Source organism: Paramisgurnus dabryanus, chromosome 5 (assembly GCF_030506205.2).
Source record: "Paramisgurnus dabryanus chromosome 5, PD_genome_1.1, whole genome shotgun sequence".
NCBI lineage: Eukaryota > Metazoa > Chordata > Actinopteri > Cypriniformes > Cobitidae > Paramisgurnus > Paramisgurnus dabryanus.
In genome coordinates, this window is record NC_133341.1 from 16274064 (window position 1) to 16287254 (window position 13191).

The window sequence follows — 13191 nt, forward strand, 5'->3', positions numbered from 1 at the left end:
TTTCAATAAAACCACGAAAGAAAATAAACAGCTCGTTGGTGTCCGATTAAAGTTGGAAATAGACACTATTGCATCATGGGAGTTGTGGCAATCCTCGTACCAACCACTAGTGTCGCTGTTTTTCCATAAAAAAATCTTCAATGAAATTCTGAACAAGTGAAGGGGGAAAATAAAGCGAAGCGGTGGAGGTGGAGTCTTGCGTTCAGAGGGAGGAAAACCAAGCAGAACAGCAGGAAAAGAGAAAAAGCACCAGACACAACAACGTCAGGGGGGAGGACGAGAGGATTAAGCGCGACAATTGACACACTTGAAATTAAGAAAATAGGTGCTGTGAGAAGAGAGGACAGCAAGATGATAACGCCCTATTTCCTGGAAAATTTCTGGGTAGGTTGTTTTTGCTGTGTTCTAATGTGGGTTTGCGGATTCAAGACAGCTCGTCAGATGAACTCTTCTGTCAGTCTTTAAATTGGTTATGATGTGCTTGATTTCTGGGACTATTCTTACACATATTGGCCGATGTAGGGAAAATACCGGTAAAACATGGTCGATGCAAGCACGATAGAGTCTACTGGCCAGTGCCCCCCTCACTTTTCTCGGAGAATAGCGTCCAGCGAGACCGGGGATTGGGCCTCATTACACTCCATCTAACACAGACAGCCAACTAGAGTCCACCTTTGTTCAATCTGATTGGTTGTTGGTTAGCCTCTTGGAATGTTTATGATCCTATTCTGGAACGCGATTGGATGTTACGACTGTCATTCAAAATGCCGTGTTTCCGTAATGACGTTAGAAGCAGAGGCCAGAATTTGTTGTACAGTTTTTATTGCGTTTAATTATTTATATATGTAAAGCATACCATTATAAGCTCTATATTACTATTTTTCTTACGGAGTATGAAATCATGTAGTAACTGTAAATTGTTAGGCAATCGCTAGGACAGACGTTTTTGCAATATGTTACATGGTGGAGTTCTGCAGCTGCCCAAGGTGTTATTTAATATTTTCTGTTTAATTTTAGATTTTGCCTGTTCAAACTATGCATCGTAAGACATATTTGTTTATAAGGTAGAATGTAGGGGTGTGTGTGTGTATTAGGTGTGAGCATGCCACGTCTGTTTTTATCTTCCACATTCTACTGCAATCTATCAAGTGTTTCAGGAAGTAAGTCACTTCATAAATGATAACATACAGGACGTAAAGTTATTTAATATTCTTTATGATCGTCACGAAGCTATTGATTCTAAATGAAAGTTGTATGCTGTGTATGCATTCTGAGATAGTCTTATCTGCACCTGTAACTTATATGATCATGGTTTAACCATTAAAGTAACGTTAGTTTGATTGGACTGTCAAAATAGGAGATGGTAAAGCGATGAAGAGAGATCTGAGATTGTAAGCTGTGTGGTTCTCAATCAAGTCTTTGTGTTGGGTGCTGAGTGGAACAGGGACGCCTATGATCAGCTGTGTGCTTGTAATGCAGGGCACAGACATACACACATATACCCTGCATACAGACAGCCATACTCATTCATTTCAATACATTACTCATCTAGAACCAACAGAACATGCGTACTACCTACCAAGTACCCAAATTGTCATTTTTAAATTTGACTGCTTTGGAGAGATTTTCATGCATGTTATAAAAAATAATGGGAGTTTTTTGTCCTTTGACATGTGTCAACAACTCCCACAACTATAGTGTGGATCAATATTTACACGCCAAACAGCCTTGGACATCAACTTGATAGCTAGCTACGTATTTAAATAAATAATGTAAGCATTAGTTAGCTTTTTGTACGTCAGTGAGCCCTAGTATCACAGTAGAGGCGATTAAACCTAAAGATATCAAGCTTGAGAAAAAAGAGCAGGGAAGGGCAGATTGTCAAAACATTGTTGATAATTATCTGACATGTCCATGACATCATCATTTCTTGAAATTCATCTTTTTTTCTCCTTGAGCACCTGACACACACAGATGTGAACCTCCCACAACAAAGAAGTGTTTCAAGGAAACCTCATCTCGCACCCCACAGACAAAACACATCTGACCGCATATTTCCTCCCAATATGAAGAGTGTGGTGTGTTTTTGACCTGTTCCGATGTCTCACATTCTTTGTTGGTTTTATTGGTGGATGTTAGGACTTGTTACAGTCAGAAGATACTTGCAGCATACACGGAAATATTGACTCATGCAGTAGATCGTTTTTTGTTTGAGAACAGTATGTTTATGTTAGTCATTCGTTGAGTATAAAAATAGATTGACCGTATAGATTATGTAGGGTATGAGTATAGGCCATGATTTCATTTGAAATGTTTGAAAAACAATTTAGTCCCCTCCTGTAAACAGATATGCACTGAAAAATATGTGTGCCAGTTAGGTTTGCTGAAATGATTTATGACCATTGCCACACAAACAATGATATAGGGTATTATTTATTTACAAGACCTTTGTTCGATTATTAAGCTTAGGGTATAGAGAGCTGCAGAGATGATGTATTTTTGCAGGCATAACCCAGAAATGAGTTAGCATTTTAGCCCTGCGTTTGGTTTGTGAAGTCAATTTTTTAATGGGGTTTTGTATAAAGGAATACTTCACCCAAAAATGAAAATTTTAATAATTAATTCAGTCTCTTAAACCTCTATGAGGTTCTTTACTTTGTTAAACACAAAGATAAATGATAGTAAGCACACAGTTGACTGTACCCATTGACTTTCATAGCATTTGGTTTTCCTACTATGGAAGTCAATGTGTACCATCAACGTTTGTTGATCACAGTGCTTTTATTGCGATAATCCAAAAGCCTATGGAAAAATCCCATTGACTTTTACCATGTAAAGCTACATTTTGGGTTGGCTTACAAAAAATATGACACTCCTAAAGGATAAGTGTTTAATCTTATAAGTTCTCTGTTATTGACGTTTAGATCTGGTCTGGTGTTGACGGTGTAATTGCATCCATATAGTATTCTGAAAGCTTTTGTAAAAGATCCTACATTTAAATTAATAAACAAAGCTCTTTAAAATCACTCTTCATTATTACTAATGTTTTATATTTTATCTAAACCAAGACTAACTATGCCCTTATTTTAATAGTAGGACACCTGTCAATGCATTACGCCATTGAAAGTCTTTGCATTTTAATGTATTTGAATGCGGTACATTTCCACTGATTTATCTGTAGGACAGATGTCCCAAGTGCAGACGCAGATGATCCTGCTACAGGGAAAGGTCACGTTAGTGACTTAAAGCGGTAGTGAAAGGGATAAGGTTGAACCTTGACACTGCTAAAGTCTAGATGTTATGCCCTTCTCATTGTTGATTTACCAGACAGAGGTTTGCTCTCAGAATGCCAGTGTCATAACACATAGTAAATGTTTGTAGATGGATTTCCTGGATTTACAGCAGTGTACTGTAGTTTAATGCGTTTAAAAACTAAACTAAAACTTTTATCCCAGTTAGAGAAATCAAACATGTAAGGGATAATGTAGAGGCAGCCGGTAGTTATTGGGAAATAAGCCCCGAGCGGAGGGTCTTGTATCACACTGAAGGGGCTTATTTCCCAATAACTACCGGCTGCCTCTACATTATCCCGCTTATTACACGGCTGCTTGCCACATAAGAAAAAAAACTGGACATGAATATGAAACATTTTATTGGCATATTTGTTTTAAATTAACATTTTTATCCTTCCGCGAAACTTTGCACAGATGCATAAAATGATCGTAATACCTTATTAAGATCCTCTGCTTCATACTTGTCTGTCTCCATTTTTTTCTCTTTAACCAGTCTTTGAGAAGTTTTAATGCCCATTCTATATTTTTTTGTGTGTTGGCTTCGTAGCTGTCATGCTCTATTTTGTCAAGTTCAGTCTCAGTAAGCTGTCTGTGTCTTGTCGTGGTTGTCAAGTGTTTGTCACAAGATGGCGCCAAACAGACAGTAATCTTTATTGATCTTTATTGGCGCGGAACGATTTTACTCGTGCAAGTAGTCCGGCTATGCGTTATTATTTTGGAGCGGTTATTATTTGAAAAGAACGAACCTGCAAATGTCTCAACTGACCAATCAGAATCAAGCATTCCAGAGAGCCGTGTAATAAGTAGTTTTAATAACCTAACTGGCCATGGAAGAATAACACTTTAAAAAATGTGAATTTTTGTTATTTACAAGCCCTGCTGGCCCTGCCAAAATGATCGCTGGCCCCATAAAATGGCACTAAAATAAAACAGACCTGGTTATTGTCTTTATTGTTTTTTGACCCATGCAGCCTATAACAGCAATAACTAGTAGCAGCCTATCACAGCATGCAGCCTATAACAGCAATAACTAGTAGTCAACCTCATACACGTCCAGATAAATAACTTTCAGATTGATATAATGGTATAATACTTTTCAGGTACAGAAATTGAATTGAAAGCATCCAAATGTAAATAAGTACTGCATAGTCTTCACTGTATAAATGAAATATAGTCCTTAATAAAAAAGTGAATCAGAACTTTGAGTGTTTTTTTTGTCCATTATTGTTTGATTAATCTACACTAACACTAGTTTAAAGTCTATTTGGGCTGCTGTCGCTTTAAGACCTAATGCATGCATCCAAGATACGGTTACACATGCATTTTATTTCTGAACAGTTAACATTTACTGAAGACATAACTGACTATGTTTACAAGTTTAATCGCTGCACTTTGAGATAATTTTGTGTTAACATGTCTGCTCAAGTGCAAGAAAAAGTGAACTCAGTATTTGTGCTGCCCCTGTCTTCAATTAAATATTTAAATTGGCAAGTTAAGTACAAATGATAAACTTTTGTAAAGTTGCGGCACTGGACCTATTGGGCATTCTGGACAGCTGGCCTGTCTGAACATCGCGTCCGCTGGCCCGGGCAATCGGGCAGTCTTTATTGTCGAGTCCTGCATTTGAAACATTACTATATAGCAAGCAAATCTTAATTAGCACTGCGAGTAAAGTTAGTATAACTACACTAGTTTTTCTTATTTTTCATCACAAATTCAAGAAACACGCAATGCATACTAATGTTATAACAAAACAAAACTCTTTGCTTTCTTGAACTGGTTCAAACAATAAGCCAGACAGTGTCAGCTATGTCAATTTTAGCATGCTTTGTGATGTTTATGAAACCTAATGGGTTATGCTAAGTGAGTAAACCATGCATTAAACCATGCTGTCAGCCCTCTCTGGCTGGGTGTTGGCTCATCTACTGTACTACTTTAAAACATATATGTTGCATTACAGCGTAAAGGACTACTGGAGCCTAATAATGTATATCGCTTTCCAAGAAGGATGGGTTAGGGTTATATCAAGGGTCATTATACCAAGGTGTGTGTGTGTTTAATGTTGGTGTCTTTGCATTATATATTTTAAAACCTCTCCTAGTTTGCGAGAACAGTTTTTTATATTCACACGAACAATCATAGCTTCTCACACACATTTTTACCTTTGTGCTGTCTTGTGGTGTATGTATTTTGGCTTCAAATATGAATTTTGTTTGGTTTGACTTTGCCTCAGGCTGATTTGGTTTACACTCACTCATAGAGATGCACATAAACATGTATAAACATAAACATATTTGTATTGTACAATGGAGTTGGTCAGCATTTTCTCACACTCAGATTATTTACTATATGTGCTTTGCTTCACATTTATTCCTAGCATTTGATGCCAAGTAGATTGTTTTATTACATCTTTTTAAGCCTTAGAGACTCTTCTTTCTCTCTCTGATTTGTAAGAGGTTGCATATATTTGACATTTCCTAAAAAAAAACAACGGTTGTGGGTTGCAACAGTTTTTCCTTTTCAGAGATTAAATGTGATAATTATGTGTGTATAGGAGTACCTTTGTGCTTTAGTGTAAGTGTTAATATATGCAAGTGAATGTTGCATTTCAGACTTGTCCTCTGCACTTCCTCTTTTTTTTCTTTACTTCTCTTTACGCTCTCTCCTTATCTCCTACTCTCCATAATCACATGAGCTAAATACAACATAGGATCCATTTTGTATTACAGTTATGTCAGATGCAATCATACTATGTTTGGTAATCCAATATATTGTATTTAAACAGTTGAACTGAATACAAGGTATGCAAGGTGTGTAGACGCCCAGATCAGTTCCTGAGTTTGTTTAAATTTTTCTATTGAACCTTTTTTATATCAGTGCACTGCATTCTCTGGTCACTTCTGTAGAGCTTGCCCTTCCTGTTGCTGTTCTTTCAACATGCACACAAACACACAATGACCCACAATTGCACATATCATCACACCGATCTCAGCTGTCTTTGCTATACAGGAAACACGCACAGTGTGTGATATTTGCTGTGTCTACAAAAACTGATGTGAAAGTCACACTGTCAAATCTTGATTGAAGAACAAAGAATCATATGTAGTTTTTAGATGTAGATTTAAGTTGTGCAAACAGTATGTATTTGTGCATGTACTCATATTAAGCCTGAAATAATTCATTGAATTTTTTCTGCATACATTTTAAACTTAGTCGTTTCTAAAAGAAAAACTGTGCTAAATAGCTGTGGGTGGATCTACTGTAAATACATGAATCAACTGAACAGGCAGAAAAGTCATTTTTAACTTTTTATTTTGTGTACTTTTAAATGAATTATTGGAAAACTTGAGGTGTACCAGATACGCATCTGCATTTGCACTGTTGTTTTTTTATTTTAATTTTTTTGAGAAATGGACATTTAACAGCTCATATCCGATTTTGGTGCATATCCGATTTGATAGACTCACTGTCCGTATTGTGTATCATAACTGTTCAGATCCGATCTGACTCTTGTAGCGTTCTTCCGTGTTCCGGATTATCTGCACTGTTTCTATGGCAATGACGTCGCGCTGGCACGACAATCTGCCTCAACGTCTGACATAGTAGAAACTATATTCCCAAATACATGGACTTTCTCAAACTCCCCTATCATTTTATCAGAAATGGACTGCTGCTCCAAAGTTCGTGCTGCGTTTGCAATTACGTGACCTGCCAGCATGACGTAACCAAAAAGCTGCACACATGCGATCAGAGCGGTCAGACTGAAATGGGTTTCCGGAAATGCGATTTGAAACCGATTTCAAACCACCTCTGTAGAAAAAAACAGATTTTATGCGTTTTTTGGCTTTTCACACGTTCTAAATGTGATTCTATTCCAGTCGGATATGCACCAAAATCGTATTTGGACTGAGAGTGTGAACAAGGTATTAGAGTAGACAGCCGAGCAAACACTCACAGGGATTGGAAGAGACAGAAAATAAAGAACTAGAGACCCCAATGTATTAATTTCAGACCCACTTCACTTTATTCGATTTTGTCATGTTGCAGTACAACAGTCATTTAAATTAAATTATTCTCATTCATCTACACTCAGTACCCCACAACGTGAAGTATTTTAGAAATGCCCTTTAAATTTATTAAAGGTGACATAGAATGATTGAACGGGGTATTTATCCTTCTTCTGTGATGTGACATGTAGACATTTTTTTTTTGTTTGGGTCTGTAATGCCTTAGAAGCTTCCTAAAAACCTCTCTTAGATAGCTCTTTTAGGGTGGGGGATTTTAAACAAGTGGTTTTGCACCTATTTGGCTCCCCCTACTGGCTTAACTTGCAATCTCATTACTGATTGGCTGACTTTGCTGCCACTCAAAAAATGTAGCCATTTTTTTTAAAGTGGAGGGGTAGTGAGATGCCTGTGATGCCATAAGCATCAGTTTTTCAGATTGGGCCGTTTTCTGGCTGACATTTCTAAAAGAGGAATTACTATGAGACTGAGATGTTTAGCATGTCTAGCACTTTTTGTATGTTTGTGAATGCGGATAGACTACCATTATTCAACAAAGACAAGGTAAAAATGGTTTTTCATTCTCTGTCCCCTTTAAAAGAAATACTGAAATCACATTTACATGCGTTCACTTTTTAAAAAAGCTACATGAAGGTGCAAAAGTTGTCACTGAGGTGGTACATTTTTAAAAATACATATTGGTACGTTAGAGGAGGTACATACTGGTATCTTAGAGGTACATACATATCTGTACCTAAATTGTACATATTAGGACCTTTTTAAAGGTACCGTCCCTGTGACTGAGGCCTGTGGTGCTGAGCACTATGGAACAAGTTTTAATTGAGGATTGTTGTGCTTTGTTCTATTCAGCTTTCCCTCAACTCTGACCAGTCTCCAGTTTCTGCTGCTGTAAAACACCCCCACAGCATGATGCTGCCAACACCATTCTTTATTGATGGGATGGTACTGGGCAGGTGATAAGCGGTGCTTTTTTCCTCCAGACATAACGTTTAGAATTGAGGCCAAACTGTTCATTTTTGGTTTCATTTGACCAGAGGATCTTGTTCCTCACATTTTCAGAGTCCTTCAGGTGCTTTTGTGGTGGAGGGTGGATGGCTGCAGTGATGGTTGTCCTTCTGGAACTTTGTCCAGTCTACACACTGTATATACCTGGTATTAAGATGCATTTTGGTCGATCAGATCACAAGTGGACCAGAGAGACACATTCTGTTTACACCTGGTATTTTAAAACATCTCTTTTGTCCACTTTCGACTGCTTTTGTCCTGATTACTTTGAGGGGGTGGTCTTTGGGCGAGTCACTCTGGTTTTGTTTAAATGTGAGCGGGAGAAACATCTTGGCCACAATTACCTGAGTTAAATGTCAAGTGTTGTTGCAGAGGGTCTGAATACTAATGTAAATGAAGGGCTCAACATAAAGGACTGCCCGGGGCCAGTGTGAGAGCCATTCGGGACTGTAAACTGTGTCACTTGCCTGATCGGGCCAGTGCTTCACCCTCAGTCACTTAAATATATTTTCTGCCTGTGGCCGTTTGTTTATATTATGTAATGTAACCATCGAGACACATTTTACGTGTTGCGAATGTTAACTTTTCAGCAATGTCATGATGTTTCTCCTATCTTATTGGTTGTTGCGTCAATGGTAAAGAAAAAAGTTAAGACGGCCGACAACCTTTAATAATGCGGCCAAACAAAAACATAATTATTAAACATCTTGGAAGCAGACATAAACTTGGGTAAAACACGATGAAAGAAACAATGTGATATTTTGTACAGTTTGCCGTCAGTTTCCAGGTAAAGTCGTGAGCCTTTTTCGTTGGAACAAGCTAATGCCTTTAACAAAACCAGATCAGACATGTACCTAAAAAGCATGACTAACAAAGTACTGCTAAACTAGTATTAAATGCAATCTATCATATTACCTTCTATTTAAAAGATAACACATTTGTAAATAATAAAATCAGAGACTTGATCAGGCTTCACTTCAAGTCTGAATTATGCATAAGTTGACTGCTTGCATTTTTAAAATGCTGAAATTAGACACTCTGTATCGTTGTAACCATGATTACTGTGAGACTCTTCGCATGATTTCGACCAAGCTTAAAGTTCTTTTTTTCTCCGGGGACAAACAACAACAGAAATTATGTCACGGATGAACATGGTAGACCAGTATGCTTTACGGCATCAACTAGCTGCCATTCAGGCTATGACAGCATTGATTGTTGGGGAACCTAATGTGGTAAACTATTGCTTGTATACCAGAGCTGCCTAGCAGTTTTGTGGCTCTGCTTATTATCTTATCTGTCAGAGAAGAAATGTACTGATTTTCTTGTTCATCTGGCAGCCTGTTAATGAGTATTTGCTTTTTTTTCAGGGCGAAAAAAATAATGGATTTGATGTACTGTATCATAACATGAAACATGGCCAGATATCCAGCAAGGAGCTAGCAGACTTCATCAGAGAAAGGTAATACCATTTTAATTCCAACTACTTTTAACCTGATTTGATGTATATTTATGATTAAATAGGTTACTTTTCTGGAAATTTGATCAGTTTTTATTATTTATGACTCAATGTGCATGTATTCAATGCACAGCAGAAACTGTTGCTTTGTGATAAAGGGCCCTATTTTAACGATCTGAAACGCAAGTGCGAAGCGCAACGCGCAAGTGAGTTTGTGGGCGGATCTTGGGCGCTGTTGCTATTTTCCCGGCATGAGAAATAACTCATGCGCCGGGCGCAAATCAATAAGGGGTTGGTCTGAAGTAGGTTCATTATTCATAGGTGTGGTTTGGGCGTAACGTCAAATAAACCAATCAGAACGCTATCCAACATTCCCTTTAAACGCAAGGGCGCAAGTTCCATGGCGGGTTGCTATTATTATAACGGATTTACCAGGCACACGCCAGGAGCGGTTCACAGCCGAGGAGACCGACGTTCTTGTAAATCACAAGTTTGCCAGCATAAATCGGGCACGCCGTGTAACGGGAGGTGGATCTGCCTACACATGACCTGACGCCAGCAGAGGACATCGCTGCATCCACCCTCACCCCTGAAAGGGTTTGGGGGCTTTGAAATCGGACCCAAGAAACGCAAGCAAGGTCCAACCCCAAAGTACTCTTACAAATCAAGTTCATATACATTAAGGTTTCTTATGAAAACATTTTAACTATTATTTACATAAAATAAACGTAATACAGCCACACAACAAAGTTATGAAAATATTTTTCTCGTTATTTGCATGAGAATAAATAAAAACTATCACCACAATGCTCACCACTATGATTCCCCTTATCTCGTGTATTAATATTTTTAAGTGTAGCAATTTATGATTTGCAAAAATAACTGTTGCATCTGTGTAGATTAGATGCAAAGTGTATGCGCGTTGTGCACGCTATACATTATGGTCAAGCATGCGCCCTTAAAATAGCATAATGAACCACGCGCAACGCGCCACTGACTTTAGACTAGTTTTTTTTGGTTAGTAGCGCAATTGTTTTTTGAAACTGCAAAATAGCATAAGAGATGGTTTGCGCCGCAACACGCCTCCTTTTTGCGCTGAACCGCCCAGGGAGCGCAAGTTCATTCCCTAGTTTGCTGACGTGCATCTGTGGAGGGAAAAACCCCGCTGTGCGCCGGCGCAAAATACGAATGATACATGCGTCACTGACAAAGTCAATTGCGCTGGGTGCAAGATAGAGCCCAAAGAGTTATTAAATAGTTAATTTTAACATTAGTTAACAACAACAAACATTAAGCAATATTGCTTGAAATAATATTAGTCAACAACATACCAGATTTTGTCCTTTGCAGAATGACGTTCCAGAAAGCCAATCGTAAATATTTGAAATGCAAATCAGACGTGGTGTGTGCAACGTAAACAAACCGAGTGACTCACGGATGGTTGATAAAATACTTTTGCACACCTACAAAAATTATATCAGACATTGTACAAGATCTGCCAGTGGAGGGCATCACAGAAACACGTTCCATAAATATCCAGAAAGTAAAGTTGTTTCATTGTTGTTTCATTTTCATTGACGATGGGTTAAAATTCTCACCTTTCAGAAAAGACTGAAACAAACATACGAAATGTCTAAAATTATTAAAGCTTTTCTATTGGAAACTATATTAGGCTTTTATCACAAAGCCATTCGAAAAGTTTTCAGGCATGTGTGAGGTTCCCCAATGCATTCGTCAGCTTAAACTGTCTCGTGAACTTTGTGACTGACATTTTACTGTACAGCTGTCATCCAACACGAGTGATTCGTAATACTAATAATTCTTTACAATGCTGTGTTAGTTTTATTTTTTATTCATGTTGATGTTCTTTTATTTTTAAATTGTATTATAAGAATGTTTCAAGGACTATCGTTTATATATTGTTATTAAATGTGAAACAGTTGAGGCACAAATGGAAAGTATGGAGAATGTGCGCGTGTCTCCCTCTTCTGGATACTAACGGAACAGTACTAGGATTTCTGTTTTGTCACGTATATAGGGGAGAGCGGGGCACAAACTAACGCTTTTGGGCTTTGGCTCTATCATTAAAAAAATATTTAAGTTAGATTAATATGTTTTTACACAATCAACACACATCTCTGCTTCAAATGAACACTTAAAGTCTGTTTGTGGTATCTACCGATATCGCACAACTACACCAAAGTCACAGGAGTGCAAACATTACAACTTTACCCCGTAGGTGGAGTTAATTGTAACAAACAGAGGGTTTGTTTTAACATCTGCAAGAAATTTAGTTTAAACATAAATAATAATAAAATACTTATTATATACTAAAGGTGGATATTGTTTATATATCTGCCTTTAATAGATAGATATCCACACATCCATGATCCTTCATCTAACCATTGTTTTATGAATCAATGTAAATATATAGATTTTTTAATGGGCTGCAAAATTAAGACACATAATCATAAGCTATTTTCCCTGTGATTTTCATTGTTTTACTAACTTACTTACTTATTCATTTAGCAGTCGCTTTTATCCAAAACGACTTACAATTGCTATATATGTCAGAGGTTGCACGCCTCTGGAGCAACTAGGGGTAAAGTGTCTTGCTCAGGGACACAATGGTGTGTCACAGTGGATTCGAACCTGGGTCTCTCACACTCAAAGGCGCCATCACCACCCCATTAATTTCATTACCTGCGTGTAATTGTAACACTGTGTTGTAAATATTGTAACCCCACTGTGTAAAAATGTTTTCTGTCCCAGCTGTCAGATACTAGGAGTTGCTGACATGTTTTAAAATGGTGTTATATTTTAGGTAACAAGATGGTAATGAAAATTATATAAGGTTGGATTTGGTGACTTGCACACCCAACTTAGAAATCGAAAAAAAAAACACAAGATGAAGAAATTTTCATAGCTTACATTGAGCAATTCTTAAAACATGCTAAGCATAATTTATGGTGCCTATGCATCATTGTTGTGAGAAAAAAAAACTGTCTATAGGTTGATTGAAATCAGTGTTATTTCAATAATTTTTCGAGAGTAATAAGCAGGGTTTTAGATGGCATGTCATCATTAGCGTGTGATTGATTTATTCACACATTTCCATTTTGTTTTCTCAGGGCCACCATAGAGGAGGCATATTCAAGATCAATGACTAAACTGGCCAAGACTGCTAGCAACTGCTCTCAGCTAGGGTAAGTGTGTGTGCGTGTGTGTGTGTGTGTGTGTGTGTGTGTGTGTGTGTGTGTGTGTATACCCCCAAAAGCTGTTTGCTGTGCCCTTTTGCACATCGCTTACCTATTTGAAACATTTTGGAATCTTTACTCTACAAAAACTTTACGTTGGCAAACTTACTGTACTTTCACTGTTAATGCTAGACATGTTGCTGTTCTGGCATGAC

At 37.7% G+C, this 13191-nt stretch overlaps 1 protein-coding gene across 8 annotated transcripts in view; it reads left to right on the forward strand.

Moving 5' to 3' along the window:
* The first annotated feature begins 174 nt into the window (after positions 1 to 174).
* The window catches only part of fcho2 (FCH and mu domain containing endocytic adaptor 2), a 44399-nt gene continuing 31382 nt past the window's right edge, over positions 175 to 13191 (forward strand). For 4 of the 8 annotated variants that reach the window (XM_073814660.1, XM_073814659.1, XM_073814665.1 and 1 more), the window contains exons 1-3: positions 176 to 384; positions 9691 to 9782; positions 12911 to 12985. In XM_073814660.1, the coding sequence (XP_073670761.1) occupies positions 352 to 384; positions 9691 to 9782; positions 12911 to 12985 (200 nt within the window). In that variant the 5' untranslated portion in view covers positions 176 to 351. Of the gene's footprint in view, positions 385 to 9690; positions 9783 to 12910; positions 12986 to 13191 lie in introns of all 8 variants that reach the window. The other 4 variants (XM_073814658.1, XM_073814661.1, XM_073814663.1 and 1 more) reach the window with 3 other exon arrangements.